This window comes from Pseudopipra pipra, chromosome 18 (genome assembly GCF_036250125.1).
Source record: "Pseudopipra pipra isolate bDixPip1 chromosome 18, bDixPip1.hap1, whole genome shotgun sequence".
Classification (NCBI taxonomy): Eukaryota; Metazoa; Chordata; class Aves; order Passeriformes; family Pipridae; genus Pseudopipra; species Pseudopipra pipra.
In genome coordinates this window covers 6,963,617-6,989,636 of record NC_087566.1, presented here as the reverse complement: position 1 = coordinate 6,989,636, position 26,020 = coordinate 6,963,617, and the positions used below count along the sequence as shown (strand labels likewise).

Sequence of the window (26,020 nt, the reverse complement as noted above, 5' to 3'; positions counted from 1 at the left end):
CCAGCTCTGATGCTGACACGAGGCTGCTCACCATCTCACCATGTTCATGTCTCTCTCACTATCTCTCAGTAACACCAGTAATGCATCTACCTTCAGGAATCTTCCAAGAAGTTGCTCTGCAAGAATGACTGAACCAACAGGCACTGCCTGTTCAACCCCACCAGTGCAGGAACTACCCTTGGCACAGAGCTAAGAGGGGGAACAACTCACCCAACCCAAGCCATCACACTACAAACCACAAACACGACAACCAACATGACTCTGGCCTCTGACAGTGCTAGAATGAGCCTTGGAGACTCTCTTTTATTTCCAGTCACACTGGGGGGGGGGTGTACATACCAGCAGCAGGTTTCCAAGCCCAGCCAAACAGCTATCCATCCCTCAGGTCTAAGCAGCCATCACCACAGACCCCCCCAGCCACCACTGAGAGGGGACACTCTGTCAGAGCAGGAAGGGAACAGTTGCTGAGGGGCTACAAAACCTCTTTGGTCCCATCAGCTTAAGAGGCGGTTTCAGGGTCAACAGTGCGTGGGCAAATGGAGCATCAAGAGCAGCAAAACAAGGTCCTGCACCAGGAGGGAGGGAGCAGAAGGACACTCACACCACCACCACCATCACAGGGCCCTGTGAGGCCACGGGGTCCAGGTGTGGACAGCACTGGGCTGCACCATCACTGACCAGGCAGGTGTGGAGGGACAAGAACCTCCCAGAGTCACCTACAACATAAAAGCCTCCTGAAAGCACCCGGAGGAGGCTTATGAGTTCTGCAGCACTTCTTCAGTCTGAGAACAGGCAGGCTCTGCTAATCAAGGTAAGGCACTACATCATGGCAGGGCTCATTCCTGTGGATTAAGAGATATAAATAAAGCCCAAGTCTGAGCAGGGCAAGTGCAGGCACAGACAGTGTCTGACTGACGTGTCTCAAAGCCAGCGCTGCCCGGGGTCTGTGTGGCTCAGAGGAAGACGAGGTTTTACATCAGGTCAAGGCACATGGGGAGTCTGCAGAGCACCAGGAACTGGCCCAGAGTCCATGTAAACCAAGCGCCCAAACATGGCTGTGTTCTGTCTTCAGTCTTTGGTAAGTGCTAATGTCAGTAACACCTGCCCTGGCCCCAGATGAGCTGCAGGACAGGGCAAAAAGTGACCCTTTTGAGGGTCAGGCAGGCTGGAGACCCCATAGAGGCAGGACAGAGCCTCGTGCCTCTGACGGAATAAATAGCTGAGATTTTCCTTATTGGAGATGAACATTCAGCAGGAGCTGAGACACGTTGTCTGAGCACATCAGCTCACAGCAGGTTCACCCCGTGCTTCAGCAGCTTCTGCTTAGCCTTGCTGGGCAGGCTGAAGGCACTGTCGTGCGGGTTGGGGACGCCTGAGTTGCGGAGCGGAGCACCCAGCTGCTGGAAGTAGGTTTCCTGGACGGGATTCCGACAGGCGTACACGGCTGTGGAGGCATTCCTGGCAGGGCAGCAGAGAGGGAAGAGGTCAGATTTACAGATTTGGGCCAGATTCACAGGTGGGCACTGGTGTGTTTACAGTACTGGGCTCCCAGCTACTGAGAGGGACTTTCAAATGTCTCAGCGAGGGAACACGGAGCTAAATGGGCACCAAACCCCTGCAGTGCATTCCCAGAAGACCACAGGGAACCAGACCCTTCTTCTCAAGGGTCCTGGCATCCTAAAAGGGAAAATGGGATATCACAGAACCTTTGAGGGCTGAAAAAGACCTCCAAGACCATTGAGTTCAACCTGTGACTGATCCCTACACAGTCAACCAGCCCAGAGCACTGAGTGCCACGTCCAGTTGTTCCTTGGACACCTCCAGGGGTGGGGACTCCACCACCTTCCTGGGCAGCCCCTTCCAATGACTGATCAGCCTTTCCATGAATAAATTCTTCTAGGACCCACTCAGCAGCACTAACACCTGCATGTCACCAGCCCAGGACACCATGAGCTGGGATGGAACACTCCTCATGCCCAGCACTCCTCCCTCTCCCACAGGAGCCCATCTCACTGCTGCTGGCCATAACCAAATCCCAGTACAGCACCTTGCAGCAGGAACCACATGCAGTCACAGGTGTGATGAAGCTCAGACAATAGCCAGATACTGTAACCACAAAAGCTGTGATTATTAACAGCAATTAAGATTAAGAACCCCCACAAAGCATTCTCCTGCAGGAAGGCTGGCAGGGAGAAAAGCCAAGGACCCTGGATTCCTCCTCAACGGAGGAAAGCAGCAACTGCTATGTTTGCTGACACCCTTCTGTGACAACTCTCCATAAAAGAAAGCAGTTTTAGTCATCTTGTTACTCAGGCTGATTCACACATGGAGTTGCTTTTTTTGGGGTAACACGGAATACACCAGTTTAGGCAGCCAGTTTAGGATTGGATTTAAGGAGCCAGTCAAGCTCATGCTAAACAAGGAGTTCTCCAGCACTGAAGTGTGTGATTCACATTCCCTTGGCAAGCTGTGCCAGAGCAGTGAAACTGTTTAATTCCCAGAAGCATCTTTATTTCATCATGTTTTGGACAAACAAGCAGGACCAGGCAAGCAGAATCTGTGCACTCACAACACAACCCCCCCCCAGCTCAGCTGAGGAATGGAGGGTTCGCTTCAGCCGTGGCCTGGGGAAGGGATCTGGGTGTGGGGAAGGGATATGGATGTTGGGAAGGGCTCTGGTTCTGGGGATGAGCTCTGGATGTCAGGGAGGACTCTGGCCAGGAGGAAGGGCTTTGGATGTCATGGAGGGCTCTGGAAGTCGGGAAGGGCTCTGGCTGTGATAAGACCATCCTGCCTGGTGCATCACAATTGAGTTTGCCACGCACATCACAGTGTGTTTCCAACCCAACAAGCCGTGTAAGAAAACAAAATCTAGGTTGCCAATTCTGGGCGCCTTTGGCTCCCCGCCGAGACACAAATTTATTAGGAACAGCTATATTTAACACTGCGTCTTAGAATCTTACGGTGCCAGGAACTGGCAATGTTTGAACATTATATCTTAATCCAACTCATGGCACCACTCAGCTGTGCCCTCAGTCCCGGTGCCACTGTAGCCTCTCAACATCCAGAACACAAAGGAACCCACAATTAAAAGCAGACTTAGGGAATAAGGCGATGTGACTGACCCTTGCCAGGAGGCACCGGTGTGGTTACAACATGTGCCAAAACCCAGCCAGACTTAAAAAGAGGTTCCCCCCTTCTGTGACCACCCAGCCTGGTGTGAGGAGGGGTTGTGAGCACCCCTTACCTGATGATCACCTCTGAGGCCGAGGGAAGCTGGCTGAAGTCAGAGTGGATCAGCGTGGCCGCCCTCAGGAAGTGCCGGTCCAGAGGCCCAGGTGTGTGGGGTAGGTTGGCTGCACAACAGGAGCAAGGGGGGGTATTAAAAGCCCACTCTGTATTGTGTCCCCATTTACTGAACAGAAAAAGGCCCTGGATCTTCCCACAGACCCTGCATAGCAGCAGAACACGCTGGTGACACCTTAAGTCCCAAGGTGACCTCAAGGAACCAGTCAGCGACAGCCCCGTGCTCAGCCAAGCACATGCTGGGGTACCTTTCCCTGCAGGCAATACACATCGAGGGGTCACAAGGTGGCCTGAGGCCTAGAGTACCTAGAAACATTGGGGTTTCTCTCTCTCTTTAAAGCACTCCCAAGCTGGACAGAGCCAGGCCACTGTCTGGGAGGCTGCCAGAGAAAGGGAACAGCAAAACCAACTGGAGCAACACATGCACAGGGCTTTCTGCAGGTCAATGGTCCACCCACACCCAGGGCAGCAGCCCCCCAACTGCTGCCTGGTCCCAGCTCCTGCTTCTCACAGCCAGAAACAACTGAGAGACCCTCAGGTGTGACTGACAGACCCTCAGATGTACAGTGGGACACAAGGCATCACACCAGGGATGAATGGCTGGGGGCAATGGCTGGGTTTGAAGGGGATGTCAAGTCCTGTGCTCACACCCAGCCCTCAGCAGAACCCCAAGGGACATCATTCTGAGCAAAGCACCAGTGGCAGCTGCTCCAGCTCCCACAGCCTCTGGCTGTCACCCAAACAAAGCCATCAACAAGTCTTCAGCAGATTATAAACTCTCAACAAAGTTCCCTCAACAGGGCCTTTCAGCCAGGCTGTGTGGTAGGAGTTACAGTGAGAAATGCTTCTGAGCTGTCTGAGGTATGAGAAAAGGTTCCCCTAAAACCCATTTTCCTCACTATTCCCTCCTGCTGTTCCAGAAGATGAAGACTCACCTGTAAGGACATTCTGGACACGGTCATAGTGTGTGAAGCTGTAGGTTGTCCTGGCTGAGGCTGAGGAGTCCTTGGGCAGAGTCTCCCTCAGGTGAACCTCGAGGCCATTCAGGGATGCCAGGCTGCTGTGGTACTGCAGACAGGGGAAAGGCAAGGGTCAGAGCTCCACCTGTGCTTCACCTGGGCTTCCAAGGAGATGCTGGAGGGCGCTCAGGTGACAGAGGGACCAGACCCTTCCATGCTCTGCTGTGCTGCCCAGGCTCCCACATGGAATGGCTGGGAAACTTGGGCACAGGGGAAAGCAGACAAGTCCCACAGCTCCCATGTCAGTGATGGAGCTCAGAACACCCTGGTCTAGTGGAAGGGGACCCCATGGAAGGGGTCCCTGCCCATGGCAGGGTGGTGGAACTGGATGATCTTTACCAACCCAAACCATTCCTTGATTCCGTGACTCAGGAAAGGGCACTCCAACCTGAAAATAAGCCAATAAACCACCTGATGCTATTAATTCCAGGAAAATGCAGGGCTCCATTAATGTACCATCAACCATTACTCTCCAGGGCTCATTTTCACATGACTTTCAGCCACAACAAGGAATATTCCTTTGCTTCCCAGCCCTTATTACACCAGGCAGTACAAATACACACAACAACGTACACACAGACACACACAACAACGTACACAATCAATGCCAAGCTGTTCTCCTGAGTGGACTTTCAGTAGCCCAGCTGGATGGCTGTGCTGAGGCTCCCTGGGCACAGGCAGAGCACAGGCAGGGGCCCTCCACCACTCCTGGGAAGATTAACTCCATAATCCTCATCCTGCCTGTGTGCTTTCCTCTGCTGTGGAGAGGATAAAGCCTCTGTTCAGCAGGACGGCACTGCATGGCCTATGCTTGACCCCCTGTTAAAGAACAGATTTTCCCTTCTGTGCAGTGAAATGGAGGGATTAGACCTAAAGAGCAGCAGGAAGGAAGCCCCAGAGCCTCCTGCTCCACAGGGAAAGCCTGCGATGGAACCCGCCCTCCCAGAGGTTCTCAGCAGCACAAGTAGCATATTTTACCCTTCTTTGGTGTCATTTTTGGGCCTCAAAGCATTCAAAAACATTAATTATAATGCAGCTTTTACATCCCTGAGAGCTGAGGGTCATTTTTAATCTACAGATAAACAAAAGGATAGACAAGCTGAGGTTATGTCTCAAATCCACCAGCAGAAGAGCCCAGCTGGACCTCCTCAGACAATGCTCTTCCTCCTGGGATAACTGGACATGCAATGCAGCTCTAAGGGATAACAAACACCTGCATTCACAGGAGGGTGTAGCAGAAGAGCCCAGTCATAGCCAAAATCCAGGCTGTGACAGTGCAGTTTGGGTGAGATCCAAAGCAAGGGTATGTGAGATGGAAGCAGGATGTTTGGGAAAACAGCAATCTGGATGGAATGGAGCTTTGTCGACCCTGGGGCAACACATAAAGGAAAATGGACTGTGCAATCTCTGTGCAACAGGGACAACCTTCAGCTCTCCACAGTGACAATCCCCACCTGCCTGTTTCCCTCTTCCCCTCTTTGGAGAAGACATGGCAGAGCAGATTTGTGCAGCTGCCTGTTCCAAATGAACAGAAAGGGGACCAAGTGCAAAAGGCACCAGCTGCAACTCCTGCCCTCAACTGATTCTGCAGCAATTCCTCCCCAGGCACATGATCCCTCCCATGCTGAGTGAAGGAGATGCTCCCCAGCTCATAGGGGAGCCTCTGTGTCCCACAGCTTCCAGGGAAAGGAGCAACCTTGAGGCTCTGCGTTAGTCTGAGCTTCCCTCCACCTTCCAGTCTAGCTGGGTAGGGAAAATAGGTTGTTCCTATGGCAACTGGCATATCAAACAGGGCTCTGCAGCTTTGACTCAGCTCCTGGGAGGGAGGCAGAGGCCAGGCAGCAGCTCTGCAGGCTGAAGCTTCCCAGGAAAGGCGGGGGACTGGCACATCTTGCCCCTGCAGCCTCATCGGCTCCATTCACAGGGAAGCCTTGGCACCCAAATCCCACAGCAGAGTAATCTGGGATTGCTCTGATACAGCCCCTGTGCAGTGCCCAAACGGCATCCTTCTCTCCAGCCCTGGGGAGCAGGCTGGGGGCTCCCACAGCCAAAGGAAACACTCCAGGACCTGCTGCCAGACACGTCTCTGGTGCTCCCAGAGGGAGAAGCTGTGACGTGCAAAGTGGGGGTTAAACAGAACAAACCTTGCTTCCCAAAAAGCACTAAACTGAGGGGTTTTCCCAGTGAATCCCAAATCCAGCCCAGGCCTTCTGACGTCACACCCACACACTCTGCTCCAGTGCTGGCACTGACAGACAACAGCAGCACCAGGAGCTGTGTGAGACAAGGCTCTCACCTCCCTGCTCGCTGCCTCACACCCTCCCACACAGCCAGGGCTGTGGTGACGAGCCCTGAGCCAAACGGCTTCGCCTTGTGCAGCACAGAGCAGGTGAGGAAAGGATGGGAAGCGCGATCCAACATTCCCTCTTCAGTTGTAAACCCTGTCCCTCCCACCAGGAGGGCAGCTGAAGGTGGGAGAGATCTTTCCCACTCACCACATCTTCCATGGCACTCTGGTCCCCTCGGAGATGGTCCTCAGCCAGCAGTGACAGCACCAGCCCCTTGATGCAGTGAACATAGAGGCTCATCCGGGCTGGATCGCCCTCTCTGCCCAACTCCACGGCAGTCCGGGCTCCCAGCCGGTCCCCTTGGGGTGCCCAGCTGCCCTCCCCACTCCTGGGACACGGCGTGTGCCCTGCTGGGTCACTGAGCAAACCCTCCTGAACCCCCACAGCCGGCAGCCGACTCCCACTCCAGAGCTGTGACTGTCCAGCAGTGCCTGGACCATCCAAACCCCACACATGGTCACCAGCAGAGCTGCCGCTTCCTCCGGACACACGGCTTTGGCTCACAGTCTCTTGCTCGTTGTGTTCTCTGGATTTCCTCCTGCTCAGCTCCTGAGCAGGAGAGGGAACAGGAGAGGAGAGGGAACTTTGGTTCTCAGCATCAGAGTGCTCAGTATCAGAGTCCACAAGGGATTTCCCCATGTCCCGACTCTCCTGCTCCCGGGCATAAGGGTTGGGAAAGGAAAAGCCTTCCAGGTATGGACCCATAGTTTGAGCACATTCAGAAGTCCGGAGTGTGGAAGGGCTTGGGAGATGCTCTGTGTCACTCTCTGATGGGATGTGTGTTTTCCTGCTGAGCTCTGAGCTGTCACTGCCTGGTCCACTCAGGTTTGCAGCTGAGGAACTCCTTGTGCTGGCTCCCATTCCAGGGAAGCCTGTCAGGGGACTTGCAGGGTTGCCTGACTGCAGAGCATCTCCTGGGGCAGCTGTGCCTGAAGCCTCCTCAGGGGACTCCTGCACAGATATACCATCCAGGGCTTGGTTTTCATGAACTCCTGTTGACTCTGGAACTGCTTGGGAGCACGAAGCACTCTCCTCTGCTCCGGTGCCTGCTGGGGACATGGATGCCCTAGCGGGAGATGACAAAGGGGTTAAACTACTGAGCATGATCTGTGTGGAGTTATCCTATACCTAATAACCCCACTGCCCCCTGGTACTGATCAATGGCTGCTATAAAGAGCATCTTCCTGGGAAAAGGAGGGGCTGAGGTCTAACACAGGTGAAAAGCCTGGGAATGTTACATTGCAGGCGCCTGGGAATGTCCCTCCCTTGTCCACAAAGCACAAAGGCTCCAAGCAGTGCTGTAAGCTGAGAGACAACAGGTCACAGATGGTCTGGGGAAGCAGTTCTGCTTCAGGCTGCTCACAGCAGGGATATGGACACAGGAATTCCGTCCAGCCCGAGAGGCCTCAGACAGCTCCAACAGGCAGCAACAGGGTCCGGGTTAGTTCCAGGGAAAACAGTGACAATGACAACAAGGACACAGAGCCATGTGTGAGCTTCTGCTGCAAATCCTCTCTCCGTGTCAGGTTGGTTTCCTACCTGGCCATCCACTCCACTGGGAAGTCCCGGAGCACTGAGACTTCGTCCCCTGTTAGGAACACTGGGATGATTCGGACACCCTGCGGCAATGGAGACTCTGCAAGAGCAGTGGAGGTTTCAGGATTAAATGAACATGCCCCAACATAAAGAAGAGAAGCCAAACTCCATCAGTTTAAAGGCTTCTGCAGGTGGAATAGGTCTGCCATTGTCCTGCATCCCAACTGAGCTGGGCAGCATTTGCCCACCCTCCTCATACACAGTTAAATTTTCCCTCAGTGTTTCTTCCTAACCATCCTGGCAGATCATCTCTAAACTGATGCTGAGAGATGATGACTGGAGGTTTGGACTGCAAGAATCAGCCATCTGTTGTCAGGGTTCCATCAGGGCCAAGTAGGCACATGAGGAACTGGAATGAAGGCAGGCATGTTGGGAATCTGCAGAACTGACAAACCCAAAAGAGCAAACCCTCTGCTTAGCCAAGGGAAGGAGCTGGTTCTGATTACACAACACCCACTGGTACTGCTGACTAGTGCCAGCAACACCCTCTGGGATATACTGGATATACTCCAGTATACATCCAGCAAGATCTTGGATGTGAATCCCTGAGACCCAGCTCATGCTCCCATGCAGAGAAGGCAGCCTGGGGAGTGCCCACGTGCTGCTGCTGGTGGGCACTCGGCAGAACTGCAGCTGGATGCTCACCAGGCTCCCGTGGCTCCTCATCTCCAGGATCCCTCTGCAAGAAAAGTCAAGAATCGGCTCAGTGCCACCAGGACACCCCTGCCACCCTGCTCAGCCTCCCCAAGGCCACAGCAGACCCCACATCACCCCTCCAGCAAATGCTGTGACTGGTTTATAGTGCTGGGCAGGGGTTTGTTCCTTAGAGAGCTCTCAAAGCCAAAGAGACCTTCCCAAGGACCAAAACACACCTGAAAGCCAGGACAGAGCCACAATTTGCCATTACTGCCTTCTCAGGCCACAGAAACTCAGGTCATTACACAGAAGAGCAGACATATTCCTCATATCTGCATTGTGGTAGCTTTTCTGTCACATAAATAATAACTTTTGACAAGTTTTAATGCAAACAAAAACTGCTCTGTTTGTCACTTTCAGACATTCATCGTATTTCCCGCTAAATACTTAAATGTGGGTAAAAAGCCAATCAAAACAACCCACAGATGAGAACTCATGAATTCAGTAACTTAAAGACTGAAAAAAACCAAATTCCTAGTGCAGAAGTCTCAAAACCTTATTCAATCATAACTAATAAAAGCTTTGAGCATCAGCATCAACATTTGTCCTTCCCAGTAATGGCACGTGTCAGATCTGTGTGACAAGAGCTCCCACACCACATCCTTGCAGGTATCTGCATGCAGGGAATGTGTTTAGCAACATACCTGGCCTGGAGACTCGCTGCCTTGGAGGAGAACTTTGGCAGTGAGGGAAGGTGGCAGCTGGGTGCTCACAATCCTAAAAGGACAAAACATAGTCATAGAATCACAGAATCATGGAATGGTTTGGGTTGGAAAGGACCTTAAAGATCATTTAGCTCCACTCCTCTGCCATAGGCAAAGACACCTTCCACTAGACCAGGTGGCTCCAAGCCTCATCTGACCTGGCCTGGAACACTTCCAGGGATGGGGGAGCCACAGCTTCTCTGGGCAACCTGTGCCAGGGCCTCACCACCCTCACAGGGAAGGATTTCTTCCTAATATTTAATCTAAACCTACCCTCTGTCAGTTTGAAGCCATTTCCCTTGTCCTGTGAGCAGAGAATCCTTCCCTAAAGCTCAGCCACAGGCTCCCAGGGCTCCAGGACAGGCAGAACCAGCAGCAATGCTCACGATGGACACACTGGACTTGTGCTCTGAGCAAAGCCAATGGTGCTGCAGGAACCCAAAAATACCCTAAAGAAGGAGAGGTTTAACTCCAGTTCAAAGCCCTTTGCAGTGCTGCAGTAAGACTTAGAGTTCACAGAACTCTGAGGACATTTGGTGACAAAATATCTCTACCAGACGCAGCAGTGATACAGTGACACACACATATGTGTGGCAGAGGCAGGACAAGGCTCTCAACTCCCTTCTCAAGCCAAATGTCCACCTCCCTGCACATGCTGCCAGCTTTAAGGTGCTGCAGTGACTCACGCCCAGCATCCTGGCCATGGGTATGAGATCACTCCCTGTCAGCCCTGGAAAATGCTCCCACTGTGGCACATTTCCAGTGCTCCTAAAAGGTGTTACTGGAACAGTTTATGCCAAAGAAAAATGGCACTTAAATGCTGCTGCCAAGGAATTCTCGGAATTCCCCACCTCCTGCCTTTCAAGGCCACCTTAGAGGCTTTCCTTGAAGTCGTTCAGTCATCTTCGGTTGTAAGAAGCTGGAATTCCTCATGGGAAATCCTGCATTTTCTGTCAGTACAGACAGTGGTCCTAGTCAGCAGGTCAGACAGAACCACGAACACACAGACATGCCTGCACTGATCTGCAGTGGATTTAGGGGCAGGTCAAGCCTTCAGGGAACACCTGGTTACTTACAAGCCTCTGTAGAGGATGCAGCCTGCCAAGACATGGGGACAGCGCTGGCACGTCTGCAAGATGAGAGCTGCCTTCAGCAAGAGCAGGGGATCCACCTGGACAGGGAGAACCACAGGGAGTGAGGCCACAGAATTCTGGGAAATGGTCAGAGCAGCAAATAATGCACACTCCCAGGTAGGGCAGCTCCAGCCAGGTAGTGCAGAGGATTGGCTCTTACCTTGGTTTTGTCCAGATGCCAAAGAGAATTGAAAATCCTGTGGAGGTCACTGGTGTTTTTTTGGATGTGTTCAATGTACCTGTCCCACTGCCTGCCCAGCTCCTCCTGGGAAAATGCCTGTGGACAACAAAACCCCACACACTGTCACTGCACAGGTGTTCCTGCATTGGGGATGGGCAACGCAATTCATGTGGGACAGAGCCTCCGAGGGACAAATCTTGTCAGGATGAGGGGGAAGATGATACCGAGAGGAAACTGCTTTAGTCTGAACACCTAGGAAATGTTTAGCAGACACCCAGACATCCTTGGAGCAAGGGCAGGACGGGCCTGCACACTTTTCCAGGTCCCAGTTCTTGGATATGTGAGGAAGAAACACAAGAGAACATTCCAGCCCCAGGGCCAGGGGTCTCCCGTTACCGTGTAGGCGCCGCGCACGGGGCCGTTGTAGAAGGTGAAGAGGCTGATGAGCTGCTCCAGAAAGCGCCTGCAGCTCACGTCAGGGAGCTCCACTGCACAGCCCAGAACCTGCAACAGGAGAGCCATGAATGGGGGATGTTCACTGACAAAACCCAGGCACAGCAGGTGAGAACAACTCTTATCACTTTCCAACAAGGACAGACAGCTCTGTCAGGCAACCCCCCCCCCAGACTCACGAGTCATATGAAAAGGAAATTCAGAAATACCCACACAAGAGCCCTGGCACAGACAGGATAAATAAATGATATCAGAAATGCAATGCTTCAGACACACTTTCTTCCCACGCTAGATGACCCAGCTTGGTTCTTTAATAGCTAACAACATTTTCCTGAGACGAAGTACTTTGAAACATTCAAATTAAGCTGTTATTTACAGCAATGAAGACACTTCATTCAGCTTTTAAGTTGCTGAGAGAAGTAGAAGCATCAGGCCTCGTGCCTCAGAGCAAGCCATGTGAGCCTGAACAGCCAGTTAAATGGGGCTGACTGGTCTCAGCCCAGTTCCCAAGGGATGGTTTGGGGGCATTTTTGTCACAGCTCCGCCACACACTGTTCTTTGTATACTAAATGTCTGTGGACACTGACATGGCTCTGTAGCAGGAAATGCTGAGGGTTAGAAGGAAAGAGCAATCAGACCAGCTTGAGATTCTGTTCCCAGTCATTGCCAGTAGCCCACAGATACACACAACGATGTGGAGCTCAACATTTCACAGCCATTGGACAGGAACATCTAAAGAAATCATGTTGGGAGTAGACACACAAATGAGGTACATGAAGCCTAGTGACTTTCAGGACACAGTGACTTAAACTCAAGTTACCTTGCAATGAAATTCGTGCACTGCAAGGTCCCTCCCAGCTCTCCCCAGGTGTGCAGCCCCCACCCTGAAAAATAAACCCTCTTTGTTTGACACAGTCCTGTAGCCTCTGACTGTTCCCATTCTGGGACTGCTCCAGACCTCCTGAACTCACCCACAGATAGTCTCCATCCACCACCACAGCAAATTTGAGCTTCCTGAGGCGGATGAGGCTGGGAGGGACCCCGGAGATTTCGGTCATGCAGCGAACCACCCCTGCCATCTGCCCACACAGCAGCTCCTGCTGCTCTGGGAGGGTCTGCCCAGGGAGAGAGGGAGGAGAAGCTTTAGTTTCCCTTTAAAAGAACTTGGAAAAAAATCACTACTGTAATCAGGTATAAATAAAAACTAATTATCAATTCAGTTATACAGAAAGAATTGTAAAGCATTGGAACAGGCTGCCCAGGGCAGTGGTGGAGTCACCATCCCTGGAAGTGTTCAGAAAACACGTGGAAGTGGCACTTGGGGACATGGTTAGTGGTGAAGGTGGTGCTGGGTTGATGGTTGGACTTGATCTTTTCCAACCTTAATGACTCTGTGATTCTATGAATCAAACACAGTAGCACAGGCATATTTCTGGGAGAAAAGAACTGGATTGCTTTTTCCAGGCAGCACAAGGGCCTGGACCTTATGGAGGGGAACTTTCATCTCTCACGTGTGTTTATATACATCACCAGGACAGACCTGGACTGTGCTGGACCATTCCACAGTGGGGGAGCAGAGTGTAACCCCACTGCTGTGTCCCGAGCCAGGTGGAGCCCAGCTCCACTCCACCTGGAGTTAATTGTACAGGATTTCTTAAAACTTTTGTGAATACTAAATAGGGATTAATCTGAATCTCCACCTGGGAACCAAACCATTCCTGATCCAGAACTATCAGCCCTGACCCACAATACCCCTTCACAGGTACTGAAATGAGAGCAGACGTTACCTGAGAAGGGTAAAAGTAACAGATCCCAGCACTTGTAGGATCTCCTTCCTCCTTCACCTTTGAGCCGTCGTAAAGGAAAAAGTAATTCCACCTAAAAAAGCAAAGCAGTACCAGGAATTATTTTGCATTTGAAAACTGTTGCACTTCTCTGTCTCCTTTCTATTAGTTCAAGAAGAGCAATTAAAGGTTATTACAAATGGAGAGAGACATTGTTCTTGCACAATCACACTAAGTTTACACCCAAAAGCAGCACCAAGTGTCCCTTACAACTAAATTTGACCTTTTTTGTGGGCTTAAAATAGGTTCTATAACTCAGCAGCTCAGACAGGTGGAAAAGGATATGGACTTGTGAGATATTCTACCTGAGCCCAGGGAGGAGTTGTCATTGAGCATTATCCACGTGCATTGTAAACAATTCCTGGGACCTGCTACTATTAATTCAGTTGCTGCCTGCACCCGACAGCCCTCGAGAAGCATGAGACAGAGAGTTCCCTCGGAAGACAAAATGTTATTCCACTCGTAACTTCTTTGATTCACATATTCATAACACTTTTTGTCCTCTCCTGTCGTCACATCTCGGGACAAGCTTCCCCCAGGAGTATTCCAGCAGGAACAGCCCAGGTCTGGGGCAAAGGCAAAAGACGGCTCCAAGGTGGTACCGAGGAACCCGGGAACCCGCGTTACGGCCGGGCCAGGAGCAGGAGGCTGGATCCGTTCCCGGGGCGCCTCTCCATGGCCCTGGAATGACTCCGGGAGAGGGACGGAGCTGCTGAGCCCCTGCTGGGTTCCCGACCACGGGATGGGCTCTCCGCTCCGCGACCGGTGACCGTACCCACGGTCCGGCCAGCAAAGGGCCGAAGCGCCTTCCCGGGACACCCGCCACGCGTGTCCGGGCGGTGCGGACGGGAGGGGAAGGGGCTCACTCACCACGGCGCGGGGCCGGGCTCGGTGGGCCGGGACATGGCTGCGGGCGGCTGCGGGATGCACCGGGATGCTCTGGGCGGTTCCGGGATGCTCCGGGACCCCGCGGTCCCTCCCGCCGCCGGTTCCGGGCGCGCCCCCGCCGGTCCCGTGACCGCCGCACGTGACCGCGCATGGCGGCGCCGGGCGGGTGGCGCGCGGCGCGCGCGCGACGGCGGCGGCGGGGCCGGGACCGGGGAAAGGAGGAGGAGGAGGAGGAGGAGGAGGAGGAAGGCGGTACCGGCACCGAAGCGGTGCTGCGGCGGCTGCGGGAGGCGCGGTGAGTGCCCGGCCCCGGTACCGGTCCGTGTGTCCCTTCCCGCCCCGGGGCTGCCGCGCCCCGCTGACACCGCGCTCTCCCCGCAGGGACGATCTGCTGAGCTCCGGCTTCTGGGCGGCGAGCGCCGGTGAGTGCGGGGAGCGGGAGGGGAGAGCAGGGGGAACGGGAGGTGCGGGGGCAGCGCGGTGACGGAGGGCGGCGAGAAGCGGCCCCGTCCCCGCCGCGCTGACCGCGCTCCCCGCGCCCGCAGGAGCCGTGCGGGCCCCGCTGAGCGGCCCCGCCGAGCCGCCCGCCCGCTGCGTCTGCTACGGGCTGGGCCGGTTCGCCGCCTGCCCCGCCGCCCGGTACCAGCTCGCCTTCCTGCTGCTGCTGCTGGAGGAGCTGCGGGTGAGCACCGGGGCCGGGGAACGCCGGGGGCACCCCCGGGCCGGCCCCCGCCCACGCCGCCCCTCTGCCCCGCAGGTGCCGCCCGCCCGGTGCGCCCTGTTCGACCCGGCCTTCTCTGCGCGGGAGGCGGCGGCGCTGGGAGCGCTGGGGCTGCGGCTGCTCCCGGAGAATGAGGTGAGCGGGACTCTCGGCTCGGCCGCCGGGACCCCCGAGGCCAGACCCCCTCGGGACCCCGCGGCCCGGGCTCAGCAGTGACGGGAGACGCCGGTTCTCGGGCAGGAGGGGAAACACGGCGTGGGGGACTCGGCCACGCTGTTCTACATGGTGCACTGCGGGAAGGCCTTGTACAACAATCTGCTGTGGAGCAACTGGAGCCCAGCGGCACTGTCCAAACTGGTCATCATCGGGAACAGCTTCCGAGGGATCGAGGAGAGGTCTGTGCATGCCCCGGAGACGCTCTGATGCCTCCAACCCCACTTTCCTCTCCTCCCTCCCTCCCTCTGCTCCTTATATTCCTTGTGACAGTAAGGTCCCTGTTTTGCTCATTTTCGTTGCCATCAGTTTTACAGTCATGAGCCCTCTTTCCCCTTCTCTGTTCCACCCCCCTGTACAGAAAACCCACCTCACAGGAACCTTGTGTCTAACATAGGCACGTTCTGTTATTCCAGACTGCTGTCCAGAATACTGGAGAGAGATTATTCTTACATAGCAAAGGTATGAGGCAATAGTTTAACATTATTGTTTTGTGTTGACAAAGCACCTTTAATGAGAAAGAAAATGAACTGCAGTTGGAAAGAAGAGGGTGGTTGTTTTTAAAACCTTTTTCCTGGACACTGCAATATAAAAACTAATTGCCTTAGGATTGTTCAACATCTGCAGAACACTCTGCACACAGGGGCTGGGGGTAACATACACCATCCTCATCCTCACTGACTCAGCTTTGTAGAAAGGGACTTCTGCGTCATCTATAACTCTTTTCCCAAATGCTCTTTAGGTCTTGAAAGGGACGGAGGAAGTGGCGCTCCCGAGTCACCCCCGCTACCTGGACACCTTCAACGACACCTCTGTCCACTGGTTTCCCTTGGACAAACTGCAGGAACTCTCCCCTGAGGTCTGGAACTTTGTGGAAGAGCCAACATACCAAGATTGCGAGGACCTGGAGATCATCAGGAATCAGGACAGAGCTGCTGCCCAGTCCTGACTGCTCCCTGTGTCAGGAGGGCTCGGATCCTTATCTCTTCCCATGGAAGCTTCTGCACAGCTGAGATGAAGCTCAAGAGTGACACTGACATTAGGCTCTGCCAAAAGTGGCAGCACCTGAACGCTGAGGTGATGGGACATTTTTGTATCTTATTTAATAAAATGTAAAGCTGAGCTTTGACTTGCACTCACTGAACTACAGCAAACTAATTCCCCTAAAACCTGCCTTTAGAACCATCTGTACTGCAGTGAGTGCTCTTTGATTCTCTCCCCTTGCATGAACAATTCAAGGCCTTTGCACATACTACTCACATCTCAAAGCATGAGGAAGAGGGAATTATCTGAGAGGAACTAGCAGCTGGAGGTGTTGGTATCTAGTTCCCAGTGCAGGCTTGTAAAAGCTCTGAGAGCTGCTCAGTGCTGCTGAGTTCAGTTCTCCATCTGTTCAGTGAACAACCAGGTCACCTCCCTCCAGGGACAAAAGCCTCGGGTTTCCTCCCTCACCTCTGTGTCCCCTGAACCACTGTGGTCCCAAAGCACCTTCTGTGAGTTTGCTGGGAGAAATCCCCCTGCTCCAGCTCTGCACTGACAGGGCAGAGGGAGCACAGGCACCAGGCTGAGGGAGAGAGGTGGGACAGGTCCTGGCTGCATGTGGCAAAGAGGAGCCCACTGTGTGAGGGGCATGGGGACAGCAACTCCCTGCCAGTGCAGTGCACAGGCAGCAGAAGCTGTGACATCTGTCACTGGATACCCTTGGGGCTCAGCTAGACCAGCCCTTGCTCATCTCTGGGATCAGGGAATCACCTCCCATGTTCCCTTCTAACCTGCTGCTGAACCTCTGTCACAGGTGGCAATTGTGTTGGAACTCCTTTTTCCTCCCTCAGCCTGGGTTTCCAGGTCGGGAAACCTGCTCTCAACACTGCCTGAACAGCTCTTCCAGAACAGAAAACCATTCTGGCATACAGCTTCAGTTTCACTATTTACAAACCTGTAACTTCTTTATTCTAAGAGTTACACTAAAGCTATTCCCCGGGAAGGTCTCTGGGTCCCCAGCAGGGCCTCACTTGGCCATGTCGATGAGGCTCTGGAGGGAGGTGGGCACCCACGTCTTCTCCCCCTGCACGAACACCACGCCCCTGTCGATGTAGATGACGATCCGGCCGAACGTGTACAGCTGCTTCCCCTCGTGCCGCTTCCCGATCACAGGCATGAACACAATGTTGTGCTCCTCGGCCTTGGTCTGGATGAGGTCCTTGAAGTTCATGGGCACGGAGCTGGCAGCCACGCCAATGCCACGCTGGGCCATGTTCTCGGCCTCCCGCCGCTCCTGCATGGCCTCGTACTGGAAGTCCTTGCGCCGCTCCGTGTGTGTCAGGTAGGCGATGTTCTCCCGGGCTCCCGGCTGCATGTACCCCCCTGTGGGAGACAGGACAGTGAGAACAGGGTCCTGGTCTGTTCCCAGTGCAAGGTCTGTGGGTAACTCTGTCCAGGACACGTAGACATCAACACATCTGGAGTGCTGTGTTCAATTCTGGGCTCCACAGTTCAAGACAACTGCTGGGGAGGGTCCAGCAGAAGCTACAAAGATGGTTTGGGGTCTGGAGCATCTCCCTTATGAAGAGACTGTGGGAGCTGTGCCTGGTTAGTCTGGAGGAGACTGAGAGGGGACCTTACCAATCCACACAAATATCTCCAAGGGGTGTGAGGATGGTGCCAGACTGTTCAGTGGTGCCCAGTGATAGGACAAGGAGCAATGGCCATAAACTAGAACACAGACATTTCCTCTTAACTTGAGGAAGAACTTTCCATGGATGGTGGCAGAGCACTGGAACAGGCTGCCCAGGGAGGGTGTGGAGTCTCCCTCTCTGGAGACATTCCAAACCCACCTGGATAAGTTCCTGAGCCACCTGTGACTCTGTCACACCATACAGCAAGAAGGCAAGAGGAGCTCAGGATAGGATATCTCAGTCTTTGATAGAGGGCAAATTCCAGGTGCTGCTCCCTCAGGCATGGCCTTCCCTTTTATACAGTGTAATTCCCTGTGAAGTCCTAACAATCTCTTTTAGGTCACAGGGAGAGTCATGTGGAAGGAGAGGGCACTGTTCTAAAGCTAAGGAAAAGAACCAGTAATCTCACTATAAGGGGAAAAAAAGCCAGTAAATTACAGTTTTAGAAGTCAACCCATAAACGAGGGTGTCTGACAGGAAATCCACTGTAACAGGGCAAGGCTGGAAGAGAATCAGTCATTTAATGGCCCAGGCAGCCACCAAAACTGTTTCTGCTTCAGTGCAGCACAGAACAATTGAGCAGCACCTCCAAGGACACAGCAAGGCAGAGCATATCGACTTTCACTGCTCATAGGAGCTGCTGCCATGCTGACAGCAGGGCCATCCCAAATCAGCCTCCCAGGAGCCACACGTGGCCTTGGTGCCATCCCAGAGCCACCCCCATGAGCCACCTACCCACGCTGGAGGACACAGCCCGGTTCATGATGTCCAGAGCCTCATTAAACTTGTCTTTGATGGAGGGATGTGCCAACACCTGGTCTGAGAACATGGACTTCCAGCCCAGGTACCACTTGGTGATCTCTTCATAGTTGGGGCTGTTACTGAGCCAAGAGCAGAGCACCTGCAAAACACAGGGACGTGTCAAAGGCAGCACAGGTTTGGGGAAAAGAGGCCTCACTGCCACAGAATCCCAGAATCATTCAGATTGGAAAAGACCTCTAAGATCATCAAGTCCAACTCTTGACCCATCCCCGCCTTGTCACAAAACCAGAGCACCGAGTGCTACATCCTGTTGTTCCCTGAACACCTCCAGGGATGGGGACTCCACCACCTCCCTGGGCAGCTCCTTCCAATGCCTGGACACCTTTTCCATGAAGAAATTCCTCCTGATATCCAACTTGAACCTCCCCTGGCTCAGCTTGAGGCCACTTAGTTTATTACTGAGCTGTCACTAAAAGGAAATGCTGTGACAATCTGAGGACAGTCTGCTCTGATGGGTACAGAGCTGTGAGTGGAAATCAGCCCATTTCAGCATCACGGCAGCAATTCCTGGTCAGGAGTCAGGAGTCAGGAGTCACTAAAACAGTCCCCAGTAACCTCTTTCCTCAGTCCTCACAGCATCTCACCTGCAGCCACTTTGGGAAGAAGTGTTTCTCCAGCAGCCCAACAAGGCTGGAGACAGAAATCATCCCCTCCCAGTCGATCACCCAGTAAAAGGCATCCATGTGCTGCTGGTGAGGATTGATGATGAGCTCGTTCAAACACATCCCTGGGAAAGGGAGAGGAGAGTTAGAAAAGAACCTGACTCAGGTTTATCAGTTCCCTGACATCTTTCACTACCAACACACATGATTCGAGGAGCACCTATTTATTGCACTAAGGGACACTGGGGATTTTTAAACTCTTTGGCTGATCCTGCCACCAAAACAGTGCATTTCCTCCTCCAGTAACTACAGTTTGCTGCCAGAACTCAGAAACTTAAAACCTTTGGTTTTTAGCATTTGAGCCAGTTCACGTTACAAAACGCATGATGTGAAAGCATTAGCACAGACCAAGGAATTCAGGAGCAACAGAGAGACATCTTACAGCTTGGTCCTACCTGACAGCTGTCAGATATTCCTGCTAGTTGAAGAACAGAAGAATTAGATAATTTTATAAAAAGTAAGACAGAAAACACAGAGAATAATCAGAGTAATTCCTGTAGTTTTCTAAGCTGTCTGCCTCTTCATGGGACTGGTAGCAGAAAAGAAGAGGGAAGCTTGGTCTAACCTTGCTAATAACATTCTCTGAAGTAACATTGGCACCCACATTAATGAATACCTTTCCTGGGTGTCAGGGGAAAGAGCAACCAGCAGATTCCCAAAATTCAGCACTGTCTGGTTGTCTCACCTAGTTTAGGCACAATGTTTTTGACCATGAAAGCCTCCCATGAGCCAGGAGTGAACACATCCTTCCAGGGCTGAAGGATGAGCTTGGCAGAGGAGTCACTGGGATGCCACTTCTGCAGGGCATTGGCCAGCTTGTTCCTGATAGGAGAGTACAGTGGCTCCAGCCGTGCCTGCATCAGGGGCAGCCAGGGGTGGATCCAGGAGTGGATCGGGACCGTGTCCGTCAGCGGATTCCAGCTTTCAACCTTGAGGTGGAACAAAAAAGATTAATTAAGTCCATCCATTACCAGCAAGTCTTGTCCTGAAGCACAAGGAGCCGTGATGCAACCTCCAACTCCTCTATCCATCAGTCAGTTGGTGTTCTAGAAGTTCCAGTTGGAATTCAAACACTGGTTCAGAGCATGGCTTCGCTCTACCCATCCCTCTCCTCTCACCTCCTTCTGTAGCTTGGGGAAGATGAGCTGATCCAGAATGTTATCCAGTATCCACACAGGAACAACGTTTACCCAGCTATCCAAGAAATCCACCATGGATCCACAGTTCCTTGGCTGCCACCGTGCCACGATGTTTCTGACATATGGCATCCAGATCTCCCACATCAGTCTGGGAAAAAAACCCAAACAATTAAATCAAAGTGAAGCTCAAAGGTATAACCCAGGCCTACATAAATCAAATATGAACTGTTAGTTAAAGCTGCTTCTCTTCTGTAGCTGGCAGCTGGATTTTAACAGGCACAGCAAGAGAATTGTAAGGAAAGCTCCTTTGTGTCTGCTCTTTTCTGTCCCTGAGGAAACAGCATGTGAAGATGCTGCACAAAGTACAATTCATTTGCTCTTTACCTGTGGAAAGCATCTGTCGACAGGTCCTGCCCACTGTGGGATAACAGCTGGTCATTTTCCAGAAGGCTCTTCCACTTGGCTATGATCTCTGTGCCATAGGAACAGTCCTGGGAATGATAAGGCACTCGGGGTCAAGGTCTCTATCTTTTTCCATTAATTTCAGCTGGGACCTGCACAGAGCAGGCTGATGGTGTGCTGGGCTACAGCCACCATTCTCACCCCTCACAAGCCCAGCCTATCTTACCCATCCCAGCCTAAATGGCATTGAGACTAGACTGAGCATCTGTGATACCTGACAGACAGACCTCTCCTACTTTTGCTAAAAAACAACTGGAGACTTTTTTTTCACCTACTTTTTCTTTCCAACACTCATAAAAGGGATTGATTTTAACCTTACGAACTTCTCGGCAAATGTTTGAGAGGGGGCACAGAGCAGGGTTTGGTTTTGTTTCTTTTCTTTCTCTCCAGACTGATCAGGAATTTAGAATCACAGAACCCCAGACTGGTTTGGGTTGGAAAGGACCTTAAAGCTCATCTCCTTCCACCCCTCTACCATGGGCAGGGACACCTCCCACTAGACCAGGACACTTAAGACAAAGTAAAAAAGACTGCTGAAGCCATCAAGTGAGAACTGCAGATAACCCAACACACACCTTGAGGGGATCCCAGTTCTTGAAGTAATCCTTCATGAGAGGATAAACTATGGCCACTGCCAGGTCCACTCTGTCTGACATCCTGTACTCCTCGTAGTACTTGTCCTGAAGTGTCTCAAAAATCTTTGCACACTCATCCAAGGTCAGAGGGTTTTCACAGCCGGGCTGCATCCGCCTCTCACACTCCTCCACCATGTCCAGCACCTTGCTGAGGTTGCTGATGGCCTTCTCCTCGTGCGAGAGCACCTCGGACATCTTCTGGATCTCGTGGCTCAGGTTGACCACCATGTCCCTCTCGTACTGCAGCTGCCGGTCGTTCTGGATGATCTCCTGCTCCGTGATGTCGATCAGCAGCTGCAGGTTGTGCTCCAGCTCAGGCAGGGCGAACCCCTGGGGCTTGGAGTCCTTGCCCAGGGGCTGCTGGGGGCTGTCATCTGGGATGTTGTGCTTGTGGCTGATCTGGCTGTAGCTGTAATAAACCTTCTGCTCCCGGCCTGTCATGTCTATAACCTGCCAACAGACAAGGACAAACAGGTCTTAAATAAAATTGTATCTCAGAATCACAGGATCACTGAGGTTGGAAAAGACCCCCAAGATCATCGAATCCAACCTTTGACCCATCCCCACCTTGTCAACTAGACCAGAGCACTGAGTGCCACACCCAGTCGCTTTCTGAACACATTTAAAGGAGGAGGTAATCCCTGACTCCACATTAAAATCTTAATTACTCCAGGAGGCTGCTAATACACACTGTATCTCCAGGAGGGGATTGCCTCCACAGTGGCCTTCTCCAGACATGAGGAGTTAGAATGAATAAGGGACAACCTGGAATCAGAGCTGGAAAAGTCTCCTCCATCTCATCTCAGTTTCACTGAGTAATTCTACAAGCAGTGATCATGCCATTACTATTCTATTAGTACTCAGGTACTTTTATACCTTTTTTAAAGACACTGTAATTTTAGATTAATAATTTTACTAAGTACACACCAGACAAATCCCTTACTGTCCCCTTGAGGCAGAAGAAGGTTCAAACCATGTGTTTAGTTGCATAATCCCAAAAAGGATAACTGTGCTTTCAGAAGTGGGTGAGTGTTGATCTATGACTAATGTGAAACAATTAAACAACCTGCAATTCAAAAAAACCAAACCCACCCACATTTAATCTAATTGGCATGTTTTAAACCAAACCTGATGTCCAGGTGACACAGGGGGCTATTACATGGTTCAGTGATGAGTCCAAAAGGCTGCACAGGCAGCTCCTAGAACTGGCTTTACCAAGGTTACTGGTGGCTAAAATGCACCCGTGACACCAAAGTGGACAAAGTGTTTCTCAGAGGTGTCACCTCTCAGGTATCAGCCTTACCTTGACCTGGGACAGCTCCTTCTGAGGGGCTGCAAGCTGCTTGTTGATCCTGCCCTTGGCTTTCAGCTCTTCCACTGTCTTATAGCTGTACTTGGGCTTCTTCTTGCCTCCGTTCGGGTCCTTCCGCCACTGACTGAGCTCCTTCTGAAATTCCTGAACAAAACAACAGGAAACTGTGGGAGCTGCTCTTTGCTGTGCCCCGAATCTGCCTCTTTCTACAGGACAATAACCATCAGATCAATGAGGAATTCTGTACAGAAAATAACTGGGAAGTGGTGAAGCTGAGTGCCAAAGCACCACAGATGCTGTGGGTCAGTCACCCACCCTACGGCCTGTGCTTACAGGGTGTTTGTGGTCTTTTTTTTAATTTAAATAAAAGACAAAGACTATTTACCTGGGGGGACTTTTTATAGGTGGGATTCTGAGACAAAAAACAACAAAAAACATTACAGTGACATGAAAAATCTGTCTAAATTAAATCAACATGCTCAATCTTTGGCTTCTTACCTAAAACAAGCCCAAACAGTTTTCTCTGACACAGAAACTAACAAGAGAACTGAACTTTGTACACACAGCACAGCACGGAAACAGATACAGAAGAATCACACCAATACCTCCTCAGCTTCCTCTTCTGAGTCCACCACAGGGAAGTCCTGCAGGGACTGAGTGGTCCTCTCAGAGCCATAGGCCCCCACGGCACCTTTGCCTTTCCTCTGCTTGGCCTCGATGGGATTGATGATGCCTGGGAGGATGGAGAGGGGTCAGGAGGAGCAGTTTGTGTGCTGGGGGAGCACAACAGCCGGGTTTTCCCTACCAGTTACCAGAATAGCACCAAGCCCCTTGTTGGCACTCTGCCCCCAGCACTGGGGTACTTCCACCACCTCACTAATTTCCTATAAAATCACTCAATCCCAGCACATACCAAAATGCCAAAGCCCAGTATTATTCCCATCCACATTTCACTGCCTTTTTATTCTGCCAAATAAAATAACATTTCTTTTTCTGTGAGGAGTTTTATATCCTTTGGAATTTATATCGCAATTTTTGTTCAATATTTTCTCTCTTGCAAAATACCAAGAGGAATAAATGACCAAGGGCCAATTTTAACACGCCTGACTCTCACCACAGGACCTGAATCATTTACAAGAGAGGCAGGAAAATAACAATGAAGTTTATGCCACCTTGGGCTGGCATTTCTTTAAGGAATCCATTCTCTTCTCCACGTCACCAGTTAACAATAAACAACCAAACACACTGACAGTACCTTGAGCATTCTTCCCAAGACCTCTTCCAGGGACATATCCCATCTTCTGGAGAAGCTTCTGCCCAATTCCCTTAGTGTGTCTCTCCCAGCTGCCAAAATCCATGAAAGATTTGGTGCCCCCTACAAAGCCTTTCTGGCTGGGCTTGAAGTTTCCTCCCTGTTAAAACACAACACAAACCCCACAGCCTTGAAGCATTGCAATAACCAAGTTGTGTAGAATTTTCCTCAAAAGGCTCTTCCCAGAAGTGATTCCCTTGTCCCCACAGTGCCCAGCTCACCAGGACCTCACTTGTGCATCCAGGAAAGCTGCCTGACACCTAAGGAGCTTCCTGAAATTCCTCAGATGGAAGATAAACATCCTGACAAGCTCAGACCGACAACCTGACATTTCTCAGTCTCCACCACCAGCTTTAGCTGAACCTGATTCCTGATTTTTTCTGTTTTTAACTGAAAATAAGAGTTTGATTTTTAATCTGTGACATTGTTGGATTTGTCTGTTCTGTGAGATTAAAAAAATAGGTCTCCAAAAGGAAGCAAACCATGGGAGTTCTTCTCCTTAAACCTCCACTGACCAAAGGGAATATTAAGAACAATGAAAGGAGTGATTCCCAAGGACATACAGTGATCCATCATTAGATCAATGATTTATTATTATGGTTGCTATTTTATCAATTATACAAAAGCCAGAGAAAACACCTCCCTTAATGACACATTTGGGTTTCTGGTTTAATTATTTCCCCCTTTTTTAGTGCTCTGTTGTAGTTTCACTGGTTTGGCTACAGTTTCACAAACACATTAGTTATACAGGTCAGAAAGTTTCCTGGAGAGCTCACTGTTTTCAACTTCTTGGGCACGAACTCCTTGGGGATCTCCTCCTGCTTCCCAGGTTTCTCATCCTCATCCGAGTCCTCGTCTGACTGTTCCTCGGCCGCCGCCTTCCTGAGCCCGGCGCTGACAAAGCTCACGGGGGCGGAGTAATCCCTGGAGCTGAGAAACACGCCGTCAGGGAATGCTGCTCCAGAGCACCTTCCTGGGGGAGCCTGGGGGCTGCTGTGCCTTACACCCGCCCAAAATGAGATATTAAAGATGGTCCAGCTGTTTGACGCTGGTTGTGCCCCTCCATCTCCCCGGACTGCAGGGACGGGGAGCAAAGGGGAAGTCCCGCAGGTGAGGGGTCCCAAAGGCAGCCCCGGGCCAGTCTGGGCTGCTCAGGGGGGTGTCCACAGCATGGGTATCCTCAGGGAACGGGGAAATCTTCACGGAAAGGAGAAAGCTCTAGGGAACGGATGAATACCCAGGGAACGGGAGGAACCCAAAAGGAATGGGGGGAGCTCCCCGGGAAGGAGAAACCTGTAGGGCACGGGGGGAGCTGCCGGGTCCGGGGCAGCCTCAGGGGCGGCACAGCCCGGCCCGGCCCCGCTCCCGCCCGTACCGCTTCCCGCCGAAGCTCGGCCGCTCCTCGTCCGAGTCGCGCTCGGCCCACACGCCGTAGGTCGCCTCCTCCTTGGTCTGGCGGTGCCGCTGCCGGTGCGGGTTAAACTCGTTCTGTAGGTCCCAGTCCGACACCTCGAAACTCTCCATCTCCACGCCATCGGCACCGTCCGTGCCGTACAGGTGCGACATCGACATCGCGGCAGCGCCGGGGCCCCCGGCCCGGGGACCCCCAGCCCCTCAGGGACCCCCGGCTGGACACCCCTGGCCCCTCCGGGACCGCTCAGGAATCCCCAGATACCCCAGGACCCTCTGGGACCACTCAGGAATCCCCAGACCGCTCCGGCCGCGCCGCTAAACCGGATGAACCCCGTTCACTTCCGGTTTACTTCCGGTTACGCTGAAACCCCGCTACAAACCATAGAGTCGCAAGGGGCGGAGCGGCCGCGCCTGGGCCGCGCCCGCAGCGCCACTCTACGGCCCGGCGGAGTATGGGGGGGAGGCGGAGCCCGCGCTGTCAAATAT

The 26,020-nt window shown here is 52.4% G+C and overlaps 3 protein-coding genes across 4 annotated transcripts; 1 reads left to right on the top strand and 2 right to left on the bottom strand.

The window, feature by feature from the left end:
- Window positions 1-271: 271 nt before the first annotated feature.
- Window positions 272-14,294, bottom strand: HPS4 (HPS4 biogenesis of lysosomal organelles complex 3 subunit 2). Of its 2 annotated transcripts, XM_064674850.1 has the most exons (13): window positions 14,151-14,294; window positions 13,224-13,314; window positions 12,408-12,551; window positions 11,380-11,487; window positions 10,963-11,079; window positions 10,746-10,840; window positions 9,610-9,682; window positions 8,915-8,948; window positions 8,213-8,309; window positions 6,821-7,739; window positions 4,242-4,374; window positions 3,248-3,356; window positions 272-1,458 (listed from the first exon to the last, which is right to left on the bottom strand). In XM_064674850.1, the coding sequence occupies exons 1-13, from the start codon at window positions 14,183-14,185 to the stop codon at window positions 1,287-1,289; spliced, it is 2,127 nt and encodes a 708-aa protein (XP_064530920.1). In that variant the 5' UTR covers window positions 14,186-14,294; the 3' UTR covers window positions 272-1,286. The 2 variants fall into 2 exon arrangements, with proteins under 2 accessions (XP_064530920.1, XP_064530922.1); XM_064674852.1 differs by lacking the exons at window positions 13,224-13,314; window positions 14,151-14,294 and adding an exon at window positions 12,257-12,320 and having other exon boundaries at window positions 12,408-12,519.
- A 16-nt stretch (window positions 14,295-14,310) lies between these two features.
- Window positions 14,311-16,224, top strand: SRRD (SRR1 domain containing). Its single transcript, XM_064674859.1, has 7 exons — window positions 14,311-14,463; window positions 14,550-14,590; window positions 14,714-14,850; window positions 14,926-15,024; window positions 15,130-15,284; window positions 15,519-15,564; window positions 15,845-16,224. Exons 1-7 carry the CDS (start codon window positions 14,318-14,320, stop codon window positions 16,049-16,051), a joined length of 831 nt encoding a protein of 276 aa, XP_064530929.1. The 5' UTR covers window positions 14,311-14,317; the 3' UTR covers window positions 16,052-16,224.
- Window positions 16,225-17,016: 792 nt separating this feature from the next.
- TFIP11 (tuftelin interacting protein 11) lies at window positions 17,017-25,879 on the bottom strand. The gene is made up of 12 exons (XM_064674853.1): window positions 25,497-25,879; window positions 24,898-25,051; window positions 24,065-24,221; window positions 23,415-23,542; window positions 22,801-22,953; window positions 21,438-21,947; window positions 20,785-20,891; window positions 20,380-20,548; window positions 19,947-20,190; window positions 19,184-19,326; window positions 18,513-18,678; window positions 17,017-17,466 (listed from the first exon to the last, which is right to left on the bottom strand). The coding sequence occupies exons 1-12, from the start codon at window positions 25,691-25,693 to the stop codon at window positions 17,111-17,113; spliced, it is 2,484 nt and encodes an 827-aa protein (XP_064530923.1). The 5' UTR covers window positions 25,694-25,879; the 3' UTR covers window positions 17,017-17,110.
- Window positions 25,880-26,020: the final 141 nt, after the last annotated feature.

Excerpts from the sequence above, each read along its gene's own strand:
- HPS4 (XM_064674850.1), bottom strand. The coding sequence starts at position 14,185 with ATGTCCCGGCCCACCGAGCCCGGCCCCGCGCCGTG. Across the intron at positions 12,552-13,223 it reads GTTACTTTTACCCTTCTCAG|ACCCTCCCAGAGCAGCAGGA; the intron begins GTAACGTCTGCT and ends CTCCCTGGGCAG. Across the intron at positions 4,375-6,820 it reads AGAGTGCCATGGAAGATGTG|TACCACAGCAGCCTGGCATC; the intron begins GTGAGTGGGAAA and ends CCCTGTCTGCAG.
- TFIP11 (XM_064674853.1), bottom strand. The coding sequence starts at position 25,693 with ATGTCGATGTCGCACCTGTACGGCACGGACGGTGCCGATGGCGTGGAG. Across the intron at positions 21,948-22,800 it reads AGGAGCTGTCCCAGGTCAAG|GTTATAGACATGACAGGCCG; the intron begins GTAAGGCTGATA and ends GTCTGTTGGCAG. Across the intron at positions 18,679-19,183 it reads TCTTCCCAAAGTGGCTGCAG|GTGCTCTGCTCTTGGCTCAG; the intron begins GTGAGATGCTGT and ends TGTGTTTTGCAG.
- SRRD (XM_064674859.1), top strand. The coding sequence starts at position 14,318 with ATGGCGGCGCCGGGCGGGTGGCGCGCGGCGCGCGCGCGACGGCGGCGG. Across the intron at positions 14,851-14,925 it reads TGCTGCTGGAGGAGCTGCGG|GTGCCGCCCGCCCGGTGCGC; the intron begins GTGAGCACCGGG and ends TCTGCCCCGCAG. Across the intron at positions 15,285-15,518 it reads TTCCGAGGGATCGAGGAGAG|ACTGCTGTCCAGAATACTGG; the intron begins GTCTGTGCATGC and ends CTGTTATTCCAG.